Source organism: Bos mutus, chromosome 1, assembly GCF_027580195.1.
Source record: "Bos mutus isolate GX-2022 chromosome 1, NWIPB_WYAK_1.1, whole genome shotgun sequence".
NCBI lineage: Eukaryota > Metazoa > Chordata > Mammalia > Artiodactyla > Bovidae > Bos > Bos mutus.
This window is the reverse complement of record NC_091617.1, coordinates 140,528,989-140,547,369: the sequence shown is the minus strand read 5'-3', so window position 1 is coordinate 140,547,369 and position 18,381 is coordinate 140,528,989. Positions and strand designations below refer to the sequence as shown.

Here is an 18,381-nt window from a genome sequence, read left to right as displayed (position 1 = left end):
AAAAGATTTATCACTTTCTACATAGAGTGTTCACAAAAATTAATTGGTAGAACACTAAGATTTCAATGGGCTTCCCTGGTGGCCCAGGGGTAGAGAATCCACCTGCAATGCAGGAGCCACAGGTTCAATCCCTGGGTTGGGAGGATCCCCTGGATGAGGGCACACAAACCCACTCCAGCATTCTTGCCTGGAGAATCCCATGGACAGAGGATAGGGTACAGTCACACAGAGTTGGACACGACTGACGCAGCTTAGCACACACACAATGTTCCAACGGATACTTTGGCAAAAAGCATAAACCAATACTTCTTGTTAAAGAAAATATTATTTTTTTTTATAATCATAACTCTGTGATTGTAAACACTGGAAGACCCTGGACCTTTATCAATGTTGCCAACCTCAGCATTGCTGAAATCTTGGAAAGAACTTATGGCATAGCAGATACACCTTCCCCCCAGATCGTTACCATTTCATGAAAAAATGTTCCTGTTTGTTATCAAAAACTTTAATTTTAAGCAAGTAGATAAGAAAACAACGCTAGGTACAAAGAGAATAGTTTTAAAAAGAAAGTCGGATAGGAACCAGCCAAAGGATGGAGCTGAGAGTGCGATGCAGAGACTGGGCATCCCTTCTATGTCTGTGTGAGTGTGTACACTGCACCCCAGAAATACCACTCAGAGGTGGAGCTGCCAGAGTCCAGGTGCTGTCCACACAGACACTCTTGCCATGGAAAGATGCCTGGGGCAGCAGAGCTGCTAGCTGCCTCCAGCTGTAAGTCCTTCAGATAGATTTCGTAACCTCTGTCACTCACGTTCCTGTCTGAGTATACCCATCACACCTGTACCGTCTTAGGAGGTTGCTGCTGCTGCTGCTAAGTCACTTCAGTCGTGTCCGACTCTGTGCAACCCCATAGATGGCAGCCCACCAGGCTCCCCCGTCCCTGGGATTCTCCAGGCAAGAACACTGGAGTGGGTTGCCATTGCCTTCTCTGTCTTAGGAGGTTATGGTCAGGCTTTAAGGAGGCTTGAATACAGATACCCAAGTTGGTAAGTTTTCTAATGTTAGCTTTTATTATTCTCATTGTAATTCATTGGTATTGCTAGTTCATAACTTGGTACCCCAGCCTCGGGACCGGGATACCGGCTCATTCCCAGACTTCTACACATGTTTTTTCTTTAGTTTGTTATGCAATCTCAATGTCAGCCATTTATTTTTCCTTTATTTCAAAAAATGAATAGCAAACAAACAAAACCAAACGCTATTGCCAATTAATTGGACATCCTGGTGAGTTTTCATTCTAGGTGAGGGTTTGACATGATTCAAGATGCCCTGGTATCTTTGGTAAAGAATCTGCCTGCAAAGCGGGAGACTCTGATTCAATCCCTGGGTCAGGAAGATCCCCTGGAGAAGGGATTGGCTACCCACTCCAGTATTCTTACCTGGAAAACTCCATGAATATCAATCCATGGGCTACAGTCCATGGGGTTTGAAGAGTCAGACATGACTGAGTCACTAGGAGTTTCACTTTCACGTAGGAATCTGCAGTGCTGAACCCATGAATTGACTGAGTGCCGAGTTGGACACGACTGAGTGACTTCACTTTCACTCTTCACTTTCATGCATTGGGGAAGGAAATGGCAACCGACTCCAGTATTCTTGCCTGGAGAATCCCAGGGACGGGGGAACCTGTTGGGCTGCCGTCTATGGGGTGGCACAGAGTCGGACACGACTGAAGCGACTTAGCAGCAGCAGCAGCATGGAATGTTCATTTAAGCTTTGGAATAATTACAGCTTTGTATCATTCATCTTCTTTTTAATCGTTTAGGGATCATCACCAGGTGTCGGGCCTTACTATGAGAACCATGGATACCAGCCGGAAAGCTTGTACCCTCAGCAGCTGCCCACGGCTCCCCCTGCTTTCGAGGTGTACCCCGCTCAGTACTACCCGCCCGTGGTGCCCCAGTACACCCCAAGGGTTCAGACGCACGCCTCGACACCTGTCATCTACAGGCAGCCCAAACCTCCATCCAGGACAGCGTGCACCTCAAGTAGGGCCCTTTTTGCTTGTATTTTCTCTAATGGAGCCGAGTTTGGGGTCTGCCTTCTCCAGGGTGCCCTCTGCCCCCACCAGCTCGGTGCCGGCTCTCCTCTGTCTGCAGGGCTGGTGCGCATGCCTCTCCCTTCTCCATCTCTGGGTCAAAGTCGTGGACCCTGGTTCTCACCTCCTGGAGGCCTTTGCTAGCCTGTTAGCTAGGTGGCGCTAGTGTTAAAGAATCTGCCTGCCAGTGCAGGATATGGCAGAGTGGTGAATTCGATCCCTGGGTCGGGAAGATCCCCTGGTGGAGGAAATGGCTACCCACTCCGGTATTCCTGCCTGGAGAATCCTGTGGACAGAGGAGCCTGGCGGGCTACAGCCCATGGGGTCACAAAGAGTCGAACATGACTGAGCACACAGCACACATACACAGCTGCTAAGACCTTCATCTCCCACTAACGTGTACCAGCTTGGCCTGTACCACCCAGGGTGGTCTTGCCAGCCCAGCCTCTCTGAACTGCTTCTTGTCTGCATGGTTTACCACTGTATCATCTTGAGTAGATGGCAAGCCCCCGGTACAGGAAGAAACAACCTTTCTCTACATACCCATTTCCTGGATGCTACAAGTCACGGTCAAGGTGCTGGATGAGTATTGTGTATTCAGTGAAGAAAGTGGCTGGTGGGGTTGTCACCCAGAAGCATCTGCAACATTTTCTCATGGCTTGAAGGGTCTTGTAGGCAGACCTGAGCAGGTCATGGAGAGGATGAGGGACCGCAGGTGGTGTGTCTTCTGCCCACCACCTTAACTCCATGTCTTTCAAGTCCTCTCATTTGTCTGCTTTCTTTTTTAGTAGTTCAAACTTTTAATTAATTAGTTAATCATTTTGGCCCCATTATGCTGCCTGCAGGATCTTAGTTCTGCGACCAGCGATTGAACCCGTGCCCCTGGCATTGGCAGCACGGAGTCTTAACCTCTGGACCACCAGGGAAGTCCTCGTCTGCTCTCCTTACATTTCATTTTATCTTCTTTCCCTCCAGATGCCTTCCCTTTGTGCCCCATCCCCTAACTTGTAACACAGGCAAGTTGATGTGGTAAGCATTGCCTAGGCAGGACGAGTACAGCCAGTTACTTATATGAGCACAGAGCTAGTACAGGGGCTGGCCCAAGGAACATTTTCATTGATAACATTTTTATTTTATTTTGTGAGATACACATACCCTCACACACAACTCACACAGTTAAAGATCTATGACAGGGTGAATTTCTACGTGCCAACAACACACCATAAACAGTGGCATCAGGTAATATCTGTACCCTTTGAAGATTCCTCTCCTAGACCTCCCTGCTGCTGCTGCTGCTGCTAAGTCACTTCAGTCGTGTCCGACTCTGCGACACCATAGACGGCAGCCCACCAGGCTCCCCCGTCCCTGGGATTCTCCAGGCAAGAACACTGGAGTGGGTTGCTATTTCCTTCTCCAATGCATGAAAGTGAAAAGTGAAAGTGAAGTCGCTCAGTCGTATCCGACTCTAGCGACCCCATGGACTGCAGCCCACCAGGCTCCTCCGTCCACGGGATTTTCTAGGCGAAAGTACTGGAGTGGGGCGCCATTGCCTTCTCCGCAGACCTCCCTAGACCTCCCTGGCTCTTCACAACTGCCGTCCTCCTTGTATTTCTCTCCCTGTCCTTTCCTTTGTCTCCCTCATGCTTCACAGATGGCTCTTCCATCCTTCCTTCTCCCCACCGCTACTCTCTTCCATTCCTGTGTTTTCTACCCCTTTGTGATCCCTTCTCCTTAATTACTCCTACTCCTTTCCTGTGTGGTTCTCTTTCTCTCCATCAGTTCATCTTGGTTCAATAAATTACTTGTCTCTGCACTGATGTCTTTCTGGTGGTGGCTGTTAGATTGAGACCGGTGGCTCCTAACGGAGTGATTTTGACCCTCAGGGGCACTTGGCGATGTCTGGAGACAGTTTCAGCTGCTATAACTGGGGTGGGGTTGCTACCAGCATCTGCTCGGGAGGCGCCAGTGATGATGCTGAACATCCTCCAGTGCACAGAATGACCACCACCGAGGATGGCCCAGCCAAGATGTCCATGGCACCCAGGCTGAGGACCGCTGGTCTTAGCCCCTCATGGTCTTAGCTCATCCTTCCCTAACTCTTGGCAACCACTGATTTGTCTCCGTAATTTTATCTCTTTTAGAGTGTAGAGTTGGAGTCATGCAGCAGTACATAGCCTGTCAGAGCCTGACAGTATTTTGCAAGTGACTTAAAAAGCACAAAGTCAAGAGATCCTCACTGAGAGTACAAGGGACTTTTTATCTTCCTGGCTCTGTTTGTTTTATCTTCCTGGCTCTCCAGATCTTTCACATTGAACCTTAATACATGTGTTAGCATTTGGGTTTTGGAGGCTTGAAGGTCAACAATCTTGTGAGGCAAATAGTTGACACTGGTCACAGAAGGGCTACATCAACAATTAATAACAATGAAGGTAAGAGGAGAGTGAAAAAGCCGGCTTGAAGCTCAACATTAAAAAAACTAAGACATGGCATCTGGTCCCATTACTTCATGGTGGATAAAAGGGGAAAAAAGTGGAAGGAGTGACAAGATTTTATTTTCTTGTGTTCCAAAATCACCTTGGATGGTGACTGCAGCCATGAATTAGAAGATGCTTGCTCCTTGGAAGGAAAGCTCTGACAAGCCTAGACAGTGTATTAAAAAGCAGAGACATCACTTTGCTGACAGAGGTCCAAACTGTCAGAAGCTTCCCTGATGGCTCAGATGCTAAAAAATCTGCCTGTAATGTGGGAGACCCAGGTTCAATCTCTGGATTGGGAAGATCCCTTGGAGAAGGAAATGGCAACCCACTCCAGTACTCTTGCCTGGAGAATCCCCTGGACAGTGGAGCCTGGAGGGTTACAGTCCATGGGGTCACAAAGAGCTGGATACAGCTGAGCAACTAACACACACACATGGTTTTTCCAGTACTTATGTACAGATATGAGAGCTGGGCCATAAAGAAGGCTGAGCCCCAAAGAATTGATTCTTTCAAATTGTGGCGGAGAAGACTCTTGAGAGTCCCTTGTACTGCAAGGAGATCAAACCAGTCAATCCGAAAGGAATTCAACCCTGAATATTCACTGGGAGGACTGATGCTGAAGCTGAAGCTCCCATACTTTGGCCACCTGATGCAAAGTGCTGACTCATTGGAAAAGCCCCTGATGCTGGGAAAGATTGAAGGCGGGAGAAGAGGGTGGCAGAGGATGAGATGGTTAGATAGCATCACCAACTCAATGAACATGAGTCTGAGCAAACTCCAGAAGATAGTGAGGGACTGAGAAAGCTGGCATGCTGCAGTCCATGGAATTGCAAAGAATCGGACATGACTTAGGGACTGAACAACAATAACAACAGCAAATGATTAGTCAGTTGTACCTACACCCAAAGAGGTACAATTGCAAACCAGCACCCAGTCCAGCCTGATGGACAAGACACTGATCCTGAAATAGTTGTCCAGCAGCAGTGAGATCTGGGGCCCCCTAGCAAAAGCCGGGCGGGTTGCCACCCTGTCCAGGAGAGGTTCAGGATGCCTAGTTCAGGACACCCTCCCAACGAAAGGTTCAGGACACCTGGTTTAACATCCTTCTACTCACCAGGCATGGTATATTATCTTGGATTCTATGACACACAGGGAAGTCACCCAAAGGAAGAAATCACCCTTTACTGATGGATCAAATTGACCATTTGGAATTTCCCCTGAGCCTCCTTGGCGACCCCACCTTGCCTGCTGCCAGAAGCATTCACCATGAACCAAGCCTTGATAACACATGGCTGGTGTCACATGGCACTCTTCAGACCAGCAGGTGACCTCACCTAGGAGCCTGTAGGTCTGAGACTCACCTCCTCTCCCCTAGCTGAGTCAGAATCTCTGGGTGACAGGCTCGCCAGGTGATTCCTAAGCCAGTTTGAGCATAAACTGTGGAATTTACAGAATGTGGTAACAAAATGAGGGGTGAGGGTTCATGCCCAGATCCAGTGGTTCAGTTGACTCCAGAAACTGGACTTCTTGGTCTGGTGGACTTCTGGAAGGAAAAATGGGCACAGGTGGGGTGCAGGGCCTCCCCATGAGCTCCACCTCTGCCGCCCAGTGTCCTCCTGTAGGAGCTAAGGAGTAGTAGGATGTATAAGAGCCTTCGCCCTGGCTCTCCTCTCCTCTGCCTGTCCGCCCATCTCCCGAGGGAAGCACCTGCTTGGGGTGCTCTCTGAACAGGAACTGCTGGGGCTGGCGGTGGTGGACATCTTACTCTGAAGCTCGGCACGACTTGTGGCTTATGCTCTGACCAACAGCCGCGTGTCAGTTTGTTTCAAAATGGCACCCCACTCCAGTACTCTTGCCTGGAAACTCCCATGGATGGAGGAGGCTGGTGGGCTACAGTCCATGGGGTCGCTAAGAGTCGGACACGACTGAGCGACTTCACTTTCACTTTTCACTTTCATGCATTGGAGACGGAAATGGCAACCCACTCCAGTGTTCTTGCCTGGAGAATCCCAGGGACGGGGGAGCCTGGTGGGCTGTAGTCTATGGGGTCGCACAGAGTCGGACACGACTGAAGTGACTTAGCAGCAGCAGCAGCAGCAGAGAACACTGGTGACCTTGTCCTACAGCTTGTCTTCTTAGCTGAAATGTGAGCTCGGAGCTCCTATCCTCAGACCTGAGGGGCGACCCTAGTGCTGTAGATACTCCCACAGTGATAGATCATCCTTCCTTTTCACTGTCCAGCGCAGCAGCCACTCGCAGCAGCCACTGGCCATGTGGGACTATCGAGCAGTTGAATTTACAGAATGATTTAATATTATTTAAAGGGTCAGGGAAGCCTGGTGGGCTGCCGTCTATGGCGTCGCACAGAGTCAGACACAACTGAAGCGACTTAGCAGCAGCAGCAGCAACATGAGAATTAATTAAAGTGAAAATAGCCACATGAGGCCAGTGACTGTGAGTCAGTGAGTCAGTGTGACTCTGGCCCATCCATTCCCTAAACTGCCTTGAGGAAGAGGCTTTTTTCTCTCTGCTTCAAGTACCACTGACACGGAGATGAGAGAATGGCTGTGCTTTGTGGCTTGCAGAACCTTAGCTCCCCAACCAGGGGTCAAACCTGGACCCCCTGCATTGGAAGCTTGGAGTCTTAACCATTGGACAGCCAGGGACGTCCCTGGAGATGACAGTTTGGGGAGTGTTATTATTATTTTGCTTATGCTTGTAATTACTGGAGCAAGGAATATTTCCTTTATTCAACCAACTTTTTACATTCATCATTTTTTGGACTATCTTAAGACCAAAAGACTATCTTACTTTTTTAAGAGCTTAACTTCAATGTATGTTTGCTTTATATCCCGGCTGCCTGCTTTGGTTCTCCAAAAAGTTAACTTTAGTTCAACTCTGTGGAAGAAATAAGGCCTCACAGGATATGTTCCTAAAGAGAAAAGTCACTTTTAAAAAATGGAAATATAATTGCTTTACAATGTTGTGTTAGTTTCCGCTGTACGACAATGAGAATCAGCCACAAGTAGACATATGGCCCCTCCCTCGTGGCCCTCCCTCTCACCGAGCCCCCCATCCCACCCCTCTAGGTCATCGCAGGGCACCGAGCTGAGCTCCCTGTGCTCGGCAGCAGCTCCCCACCAGCTGTCTCACTCATGCTGGTGCGTGTATGTCCACGCTGCGCTCTCTGTTCGTCCCACCCTCCCTTCCCCCACTGTGTCCGCAGGTCTGTTCTCTATGTCTGCATCTCTATTCCTGCCTTGCAGATAGTTTCATCAGCACCATTTTTCTAGATTACATATATATGTTTTAAAATATGATATTTGTTTTCCTCTTTCTGACTTACTTCACACTCTGTATGATAGGCTCTAGGTTCATCTGCCTCACTACAGCTGGCCCAATTTCATTCCTTTTATGGCTGAATAATATTTAAGTGTATAAGTAAGTGAAAGGCTCTCAGTCGTGTCCGATTCTTTGCAACCCCATGGGCTATACAGTCCATGGAATTCTTTATGCCAGAATACTGCAGTGGGTAGCCTTTCCCTTCTCCAGGGGATCTTCCCATCCCAGGGATCAAACCCAGGTCTCCCGCATTGCAGGCAGATTCTTTACCAGCTGAGCCACGAGGGAAACCCAAGAATACTGGAGGGGGTAGCCTATCCCTTCTCCAGGGTCTTCTTCCCGACCCAGGAATCAAACCGGTCTCTCCTGGATTGCAGGCGGATTCTTTACCAACTGAGCTATCAGGGAAGCCCCATTTAAGTGTATACAAAATTATTCTTCCTTGATAAGATATACCATAAAAGTAGTGCATGAAATTTGAGAGTCTAAGAAACCAGGTGACTAAGTTGTGTACTCACTTCCTTTCCTGCAGAGACTAAGAAAGCCCTGTGCATCACCTTCACCCTGGTGGTCCTGCTGGCAGGAGCAATCCTTGCCGCCGTCCTCCTCTGGAAGTACAGTAAGTGCTGGCCAGAGCTGAGTTGCATTGTGCTGGCCCTTCAGCAGCCCTGGTGCCTGGACCGGGGGCCCACCCCCAGCCGCTCATGAAGTTTCCCATCTCTTTCCTCCTGTTTGACTACTAGATGCTTGAATAACCTTTCTTGGAAGCTGCCAGTCTTGTTGGCATACTTCCTCCTCATCTGTGGGTTGTCAAGATCCCATGTCCTTTGCGTGGTATTGACACATGCGGGAGAAGCACGTTGAGTTCACCCTGTGCTTTAGGACCCTGAGTGGGGCCTGGCACTTGTGAGCACCCGCACCTAGGGGGCACACCTGTCTCCTGCATTTCAGTGTACATGGTGGTGGCTGGAGGCCTTCCCTCCCCGGGGACTCCTGTACCCACAGCCAGGCCTCCTCCACCAGCCTGGGGCGGGGATCATGGGTCACAGGACTCACCTGTGTGGCGGGGGTGTGGGGAACTGCTGACGTCCCAGGTTAGGGACCCGCCTCTGACCGGAAGTAATAAACCTGGGGGATTCACCATTGCTCTGGCCAGCCCTGCTTCCTTTGACATATGCTGTTGGCAAGTACCCATCTCCTCCTTTTAAAATAGAGGGGGACAGCTTGCTGTCTCTTGTCCCGAGGGCTGAGGGTGTCCTTGGTTTCTCAGCCTGATGAGCGTCTCCCTCTGTTTCCCTGAAAGTGGAGGACGAGTGTTCAGGGATGGAGTGCGGCTCCTCCGGGACCTGTGTTAGCCCCTCTCTCTGGTGCGATGGCATCCTGCACTGCCCCAGTGGCGAGGACGAGAACCGCTGCGGTAAGTGGCAGGGCTGCTTGTGAGAGGGGGCCATTTGGCTTGGGCACTGGGTGGCCCCCACAGAGGCCACAGCAAGGCAGGCACACGGTGCCAGGCTTGTATCCCGCACGTCAATCACTCCATCACCGACTCCATTGCTGGAGGCTGAACCTTGCATGCAAGCCCAGTTTTCAGGTGAGGAGACAGGCTCAGAGGGGGCGAGCTCCCACCGGGAGTCACACAGCCAGGGAATGGGAGACCACAGCCTAGGGCCAGACCACATTCATGCCCCAGCTGCCACGGGACATGACTAAAACAGCAAACTGTTTAAAATATCAAGTTGGGAGTGGGCTCTGTGTTTTCTAAGCAAGCTGCCTTTCGGGTGGCCTGTGTCCGTGTCACAGGGTGGACACTGCTGCTGCTTTTATTTTCAATGAATTTTTCAGTAGCTGTCGGCTTTCCAGGTGGTGCTAGTGGTAAGGAATTCACCTCCCAGTGCAGGAGATGCAAGAGGCATGCGTTCGGTCCGTGGTTCGGGAAGATCCCCTGGAGAAGGGAAAGGCAACCCACTCCAGTATTCTTGCCTGGAGAATCCCATGGACAGAGGAGCCTAGTGGATTATAGTCCATGGGGTTGCACAGAGTCAGACATGACTGAGCAACTGAACACAAAGTAGGTACAGCAGGGAAATGATGCCTGAGGATGAAGGTTGTGCTGATATCTGCTGAAGGCCCTACCCAAAGCCTGAAGCCTGCTGCATGCTCTGGGAGCTGTTAACTTTGAGTGCAAGTGATGCAGACAGAGGCTGTGCTCCACCCCAGAGCTGTCCATCCTTCTGTGGCCGTCCTGGGGAGATGGTTCTCTTTTATACCCCAAGTCCAGGTCAGGGCACCTGTGTGAGACACTGCTGTCCTGCCTGTGGATTCCCCTGCACTGGGAGTTCCTGGAGTTCTCGCTTACAGGAGAGGATTTGCACTTGGCAGACTCACTCACTCTGCAAAGTGTCCACATAGTGCTTTGCCATTATGGGTGATAGTATATTTGTCACCATTTTCTTAAGTAAAGTTGAGAGTTTCTCAGGTTGAGCAGACGTGGTTACTCTATCGGATGGAATGGTGTTTGATGTTTTAATACCTGTGTCCACTCACGTGTCAATAACTCTAGCAAGACCAACTCATGATGTTGCCTGGAGAGACTTTCTCTTCTTAATGTTGAAGTTGTATTTACTTAAATACTGTTAAGAGTTAATGTCTTCAAATAGATCAAAATTCAGGAAGTAGCTAAGGGTAGGCAGTGAAAAATCTCACCTACCACTTCACTTACACTCTCACGTGATGCACTCACACACAGTCTCATGCTCACAGATACTAATACATACACTCATACACTGTGAGATTAGATAGAGGACAGGTGCTGGTCTCTGACCCCAGTTCCCAGCACAGGGCTCCTGAGACCATGGTGAATTTCAAGTGGTGAGACCACCTGGTGCATCTTTTGTTCTGATATCTGGTCCTTGACCCCAGCTCCTGACACCGAGCTCCTAAGGCCCTTGTCATTTCCTGGGTGATAGAAGGGTCTTTTGTTCTATGAGGCGATTCTGGGTGGCTCCTGAATGGCTCCTGGGGGCTCTGGTCACCACAAAGACTGAGCCACGGGTAGAAGCTTGGACCTGTCAGCCCCTCACCCCCTGTCTTGAAACCACTTTCTCGTCAGAAAACCACTGATCCTTTTACTGTCTCCATGGTTTTGCCTTTTCCCAAGTGTCGTGAGTTGGAATCCTACAGGATGTATGCAGCCTTTTCAGACTGGCTTCTTTCATCACTGACTGACGTGCACTTAAGCTTCCTCCATGTCTGTCCACAGCCTGGTGGCTCATGTCTCTTTAGGGCTGAATCATATTCCACTGTCTGGATGCGCTTACAGTTGGTTTGTCCACTCACATGGTGGATGGAACTGCTCACCACGGAAGCATCAGGAAACCAGCTGGTCGCTCCACGGCGGCCTGAGCCTGAGTGTCAGGCCCTAAGCAACAACTAACCTGCTTTCCTTCTCCGTAGATTTCTTCCTCCAGATGTCTCATAGAAATGGGGTCCTACAGTGTGTGGACGGTTGCCTGGCCTCTTTCAGTCAGGAGCATATCAATCACGTGTGAACGTTCACGCCTGTTGAGTCGAGTCAGTGTTTCATCCCCTTTCATGGACGAATAGCGTTCCATTGTGCGCAAGGGCTGCCTTCTGTGTGCTCCTCCATCGATGAATGTTTGGATGTTACCCCCTTCCAGCTCCTGTGAATAATGCTCTCACGAACATGTGTGCACAATGTTCATTTTTGTCTGAATACCTGTTTTCAGCTCTGTAGGGTGAAGGGCACATTTTGGGAGGAAAGGCAAGATTCCGGGCATCTCCTTTGTGTAGCTGGGGGGAGGGAGCCAAGCCCTCTGGAGCCTCTGTGTCCGGGGAGGGTGGGGCCCGCGTGAGGACAGGATGAAGGTCACGGTCTGGGACTCACCGGAGCCTCCCTTCCCACAGTTCGCCTCTATGGACCAAACTTCATCCTTCAGGTGTACTCAGCACAGAGGAAGTCCTGGCACCCCGTGTGCCAGGACGACTGGAGTGAGAGCTACGGGAGGGCGGCCTGCCAGGACATGGGCTACCGGTGAGTTCCGAGCCCCTCATCCTCCCTTGTGATGGTGACAGGCACAGAAGCATAGAATCAGTGCTTCTCTCTGCCCCTCCCGGAAGTGCCAGCCCACGGACACCACACACCTCTGTCTTCTTCCCAAAGCTGCCCCAGGGAACCAGCAGGGAAGTGTGTGCCCCACACCCCCAGCCCCACTTCCTCCTGGGCCCCCATCTGCTCCTGGTTCCTCTGGGCTGTCCAGCACCAAAGTCACCAGGGTCCCGGGTGCTGGCTGAGGGCCTTAAGAGACTGGTTTCCAGAGGAGACTCCAGTGCAAGGTGGAAGCCTTGACTCAGCTCGCCTCCTGGGTGGGGGGCCAGTGGGGAGGACTGCGGGGGAGGTCGGAGGGAACAGACATGTGAGAGCTTCACTTCAGGAGTGCAGGAGGCACTGGGGGCTTTTGAACACAGAGTGCTGATCACTGGATTTATCGGTAAGAGAATACATCCCTCATGTAGCCACCAGAGAAGGTTCCAGCCAGGGGCTCATTGGAGCGCGCCTGCCAGCCCGGCCTTCCAGGGAGAGGCTGGGCCATTTTACTGCCACCGTCTCTTCCTCGGGCGTGTCCCCATGTGACTTCTCTGCAATTCCAGCCTGTTGACCCTATGCCAGTTTTCAAAATGAATTATCACTTGATAAAAAAGTTGCCATCTCAGCTAGGGAACTACTTCCAAATGCCACTCTGCCCTAGTTGCAGTGTGTGTCACTATGAATGATGTAGGGATGTCTCATCACGGTTCAGGGGCTACATTTTATCACTGGGAGCATTTGGACGTGTGGTTACGTTATATGTTTGGTTACATTATACGTCCTCACACATCTATATTCTTACTGCTTTTTTATCCTGATCCAGATTAGATTCGAAACACGACTGATGGAGGACTTTCCCTTGACACTTCAGGGTTATTGGATGGTTATAATGGGGTGTCACTTAATTAGAAGTTGTGTTTTTGTTTTCCAAAATGCTCTTAACCTGCATGTAGTATAAGATAAGTACTATGATATAGCTATAGCATAGGATGTGCAAATGCTTGCAGAAAAACTATTATTTTAAGTAAGACTTTCTGTCTTTTTTTTAGGAACAGTTTTTATTCTAGCCAAGGAATAGCAGATGACAGCGGAGCCACAAGCTTTATGAAGCTGAACATAAGTGCCAATGATATCGATCTCTATAAAAAACTCTACCACAGGTATTTAATTTGTTGATTTCTTTTCTTAAAAATTTGTTTTATTGAAGTATGGGTGATTTCCAATGTTGTGTTCATTTCCACCAAACAGCAAAGTGATTCAGTTATACAAATACATGCATTCTTTTCCACATTCTTTTCCATGTGGTTTATCATAAGATACTGAACATAGTTCCCCGTGGTGTGCAGTAGGACTTTGTTGTTTATAACCATCCTATATATAAAGGTTGCATCTGCTAATCCTAAAATTCCAGTCTATCTGCTTTTCCCTCCCCTTGGGCAACCACAAGTCTGTTTCTACGTCTGTGAGTCTGTCTGTTCCATAAGTAAATTCATTTGTTTCTTATTTTAGATTCCACATATAAGTGATATCATGTGATATTTGTCTTTCTCTGTCTGGCTTACTTCCCCTAGGATGATCATTTCTAGGTCCATCCATGCTCCTGCAAAAGGAATTATTTCATTTTTTCTTGCGGTTGAGTAGTATTCCATTGTATGTATGTACCTCATCTTCTTTATACACTCGTCGATCAGTGGGTATTTAGGCTGCTTTCATGTCTTGACACTGTAAATAGTGCTGCAGTGAACACTGGGGGGCCTGTATCTTTTTGAATTATAGTTTTGTCTGGGTATATGCCCAGGAGTGGGATTGCAGGATAACATGACACTTTTATTTTTAGTCTTTTGAGAAATCTCAAAATTAATCAAACTAATCACATGGACCACAGCCTTGTCTAACTCAACAAAACTATGAGGCATGCCATGTAGGGCAACCCAAGATGCATGGGTCATGGTGGAGAGTTCTGACAAAATGTGGTCCACTGGAGAAGGGAATGGCAAACCACTTCAGTATTCTTGCCTTGAGAACCCCATGAACAGTATGAAAAGGCAAAAAGATAGGACATTGAAAGATGAACTCCCCAGGTCAGTAGGTGCCCAGTATGCTACTGGAGGAGAGTGGAGAAATAACTCCAGAAAGAATGAAGAGACAGAGTCAAAGCAAAAACAATACCCAGTTGAGGATGTGACTGGTGATGGCAGTAAAGTCTGATGCTGTGAAGAACACTATTGCATAGGAACCTGGAATGTAAGGTACATGAATCACGGTAAATTGGAAGTGGTCAAACAGGAGATGGCAAGAGTGAACATCGACATTTTAGGAATCAGTGAACTAAAATGGACTGGAATGGGCCAATTTAACTCAGATGACCACTACTGTGGGCAAGAATCCCTTAGAAGAAATGGAATAGCCCTCATAGTCAACAAAAGAGTCCAAAATGCAGTACCTGGATGCAATCTCAAAAAGGACAGAATGGTTTCTGTTCATTTCCAAGGCAAACCATTCAATATCATAGTAATCCAAGTCTATGCCTCAACAGTAAAACTGAAGTTGAATGGTTTTATGAAGACCTACAAGTCCTTCTAGAACTAACACCCAAAAGAGATGTCCGTTTCATTATAGGGGACTGGAATGCAAAAGTAGGAAGTCAAGAGATACCTGGAGTAACTGGCACATTTGGCCTTGGAGTACAAAGGCTAACAGAGTTTTGCCAAGAGAACACACTGGCCATAGCAAACACCCTCTTCCAACAAAACAAGAGAAGACTCTACACATGGACATCACCAAATGTCGATACCAAAATCAGATTGATCATATTCTTTGCAGTCAAAGATGGAGAAACTCTACACAGTCAGCAAAAACAAGACTGGGAGCTGACTGTAGGTCAGATCATGAACTCCTTATTGCCAAATTCAGACTTAGATTGAAGAAAGTAGGGAAAACCACTAGACCATTCAGTTAGGACCTAAATCAAATCCTTTATGATTATAAAGTGGAAGTGACAAACAGATTCAAGGGGTTAGACTTGAAAGACAGACTGCCTGAAGAACTATGGACAGAGGTTCGTGACACTGTACAGGAGACAGGGATCAAGACCATCCCAAAGAAAAAGAAAAGCAAAAAGGAAAAATGGTTGTCTGGAGAGGCCTCACAAATAGCTCAAAAAAGAAGAGAAGCTAAAGGCAAAGGAGAAAAGGAAAGATATACCCATTTGAATGCAGAGTCCCAAAGAATAGCAAGGAGAGATAAGAAAGCCTTCCTCAGTGATCAATGAAAAGAAATAAAGGAAAACAATAGAATGGGAAAGACTAGAGATCTCGTTAAGAAATTAGAGATACCAAGGGAACAACATTTCATACGAAGATGGGCACAATAAAGGACAGAAATGGTATGGACCTAACAGAAGCAGTGGACTTCCCCAGTGGCTCAGTTGGTAAAGCGTCTGTCTACAATGCGGTAGACCTGGGTTCGATCCCTGGGTCGGGAAGATTCCCTGGAGAAGGAAATGGCAACCCACTCCAGTACTCTTGCCTAGAAAATCCCATGGACGGAGGAGCCTGGTGTCCATAGGGTCGCAAAGAGTCAGACATGACTGAGTGACTTCATTTCATTTCACTTCAACAGAAGCAGAGGATATTAAGAAGAGATGGCAAGAGTACACAGAAAAACTATACAGAAAAGATCTTCATGACCCAGATGACCACAATGGTGTGATCACCCAGGCAGACATCCTGGAATGTGAAGTCAAGTGGGCCTTAGGAAGGAAGCATCACTACAAACAAAGCTAGTGGAGGTGATGGAATTCCAGGTGATCTATTTCAAATCCTGAAAGATGATGCTGTGAAAGTGCTGCACTCAGTATGCCAGCAAGTTTGGAAAACTCAGCAGTGGCCACAGGACTGGAAAAGGTCAGTTTTCATTCCAATCCCAAGGAAAGGCAATGCCAAAGAATGTTCAAACTATCACACAATTACACTCATCTCACAGGCTAGCAACTGCTGCTGCTGCTAAGTCACTTCAGTCGTGTCCAACTCTGTGTGACCTCGTAGACGGCAGCCCACCAGGCTCCCCCATCCCTGGAGTAATGCTCAAAATTCTCCAAGCCAGGCTTTAACAATACATGAACATGATGTTCAAGCTGAAAAGGCAGAGGAACCAGAAATCAAATTGCCAACATCTGTTGGATCATTAAAAAAGCAAGAGAGGTTCCAGAAAACCATCTACTTCTGCTTTATTGACTATGCCAAAACCTTTGACTGTGTGGATCACAGCAAACTGTGGAAGATTCTTAAAGAGATGGGAATACCAGACCACTTTACCTGCCTCCTGAGAAATCTGTATGCAGGTCAAGAAGCAACAGTTAGAACTGGACATGGAACAATAGACTAGTTCCAAATAGGGAAAGGAGTGCGTCAAGGCTGTATATTGTCACTCTGCTTATTTAACTTATATGCAGACTCCATCATGCAAAATGTCAGGCTGGATGAAACACAAGCTGGAATCAGGATTGCTGGGAGAAATATCAATAACCTCAGATATGCAGATGACACCACCCTAATGGCAGAAAGTGAAGAAAACATCACAGCCTCATGATGAAAGTGAAAGAGGAGAGTGAAAATTTGGATTAAAACTCAATATTCAGAAAACTAAGATCATGGCATCTGTTCTTATAATTTCATGGCAAATAGATGGGGAAACAGTGAGAGGCTTTATTTCTTTGGGCTCCAAAATCACTGCAGATGGTGAATGCAGCCATGAAATTAAAAGATGCTTGCTCCTTGGAAGAAAATCTATGACCAACCTAGATAGCATATTAAAAAGCAGAGACATTACTTTGCCAACAAAGGTCCGTCTAGTAAAAGCTATGGTTTTTCCAGTAGTCACGTATGAACGTGTGAGTTGGATTACAAAGAAAGCTGAGAACTGAAGAATTGATGCTTTTGAACTGTGGTATTGGAGAAGACTCTTGAGAGTCCCTTGGACTGCAAGGAGATCCAACCAGTCCATTCTAAAAGAAATCAGTTCTGAATATTCATTGGAAGGACTGATGCTGAAGCTGAAACTCCAATACTTTGGCCACCTGATGGGAAGAACTGACTCACTGGAAGAGACCCTGATGCTGGGAAAGATTGAGGGCAGGAGGAGAAGGGGACAACAGAGGATGAAATGATTGGATGGCATCACTGACTCGATGGACATTAATTTGACCTAGCTCCAGGAGTTGGTGATAGACAGGGAAGCCTGGCATGCTGCAGGCCATGGAGTCACAAAGAGTCAAACACGACTAAGTGACTGAACTAAATTGAACTGAGGAATCTCCTCACTCTTCTCCATAGTGGCTGCACCAACTTACATTCCCCCTCACAGTGTAGGAAGGTTCTCTTTTCTCCACAACCCGTCCAGCATTTGTTATTTGGAGGCTTTTTAATGATGGCCCTTCTGACCAGTGTGAGGGGATACCTCATTGTTGTTTTAATTTGCATTTCTCTAATAATTAGTGATGTTGAGCATCTTTTCACGGGTGTGTTGGGCATGGTTGTTTCTTTTTTCCTTTCAAAAACTGCAAATGAGTAGGGGATGTCTGGGAGAATCACCGTTAGAGTCTGATTTCTCTCTTGCTGGTGAGAATTTGTCTGAGTTCCTCACAGGGAGGAGATTGGACTCTAAGTAGGACCCGTCTCTCTGAGCAGCTCTGGGTTCATTCTAGGGAGGCGTTTGTGCTAGGTCACTTCAGTCATGTTTGATTCTTTGGAGCCCACAAGGCTCCTCTGTCTATGGGATTCTCTAGGCAAGAATACTGGAGTGGGTTGCCGTTTCCTCCCCAATGGAATCTTCTAGACCCAGGGATCAAACCCACATCTCCTGCATTGCTGGTAGGTTCTTTACCATCAGCGCCACCTTGGGAAGCAGCTGTGGTCTGCTGGCCACCCGTGTGTGCCCTCTGCCCTCCGGGGTATTGGGTAACATCACAAAATGAAGATTCCTCTTTCCCGATTTTCTTCTCTCTGCAGACACTAGAGATGCATCTTGGCGTGTGTCAGGGTGTGTGTCTAGGGGTCCAGAAGAATGTCTCGTGGTCCCCACTGGGGTGACCAACTCATCCTGGTTTTCACAGGACCCTGATGGTTTCACACTGGAAACTCTGCTTCCCAGAGGTCCTCTCAGCCCAGGCAGTGGGGAAGGTTGGTCCCCCAGCCCCAGCCGTAGAGTCAGAGGATGCTGTGTGAGGGGTGGGCCTGGGAGCTAGCGGCTATTCCAGTACTCCAGTGTTTCCTATACCTGGAGGCCAACTTGCAGTGCTGGGAAGGTCGCAGTGTGTCCAGTGGGTGGACGTGAACCTGAGTTGGTCCCACGGTTGATGG

At 48.2% G+C, this 18,381-nt stretch overlaps 1 protein-coding gene across 2 annotated transcripts in view; it reads left to right on the top strand.

The window, feature by feature from the left end:
* Positions 1-18,381, top strand: part of TMPRSS2 (transmembrane serine protease 2) — a 44,991-nt gene that overhangs the window by 12,643 nt on the left and 13,967 nt on the right. For both annotated transcript variants that reach the window (XM_070376475.1, XM_005893019.3), the window contains exons 3-7: positions 1,826-2,048; positions 8,450-8,536; positions 9,221-9,334; positions 11,842-11,968; positions 13,072-13,182. In XM_070376475.1, coding sequence (XP_070232576.1) covers positions 1,826-2,048; positions 8,450-8,536; positions 9,221-9,334; positions 11,842-11,968; positions 13,072-13,182 — 662 coding nt within the window. The remainder of the gene's footprint in view (positions 1-1,825; positions 2,049-8,449; positions 8,537-9,220; positions 9,335-11,841; positions 11,969-13,071; positions 13,183-18,381) is intronic.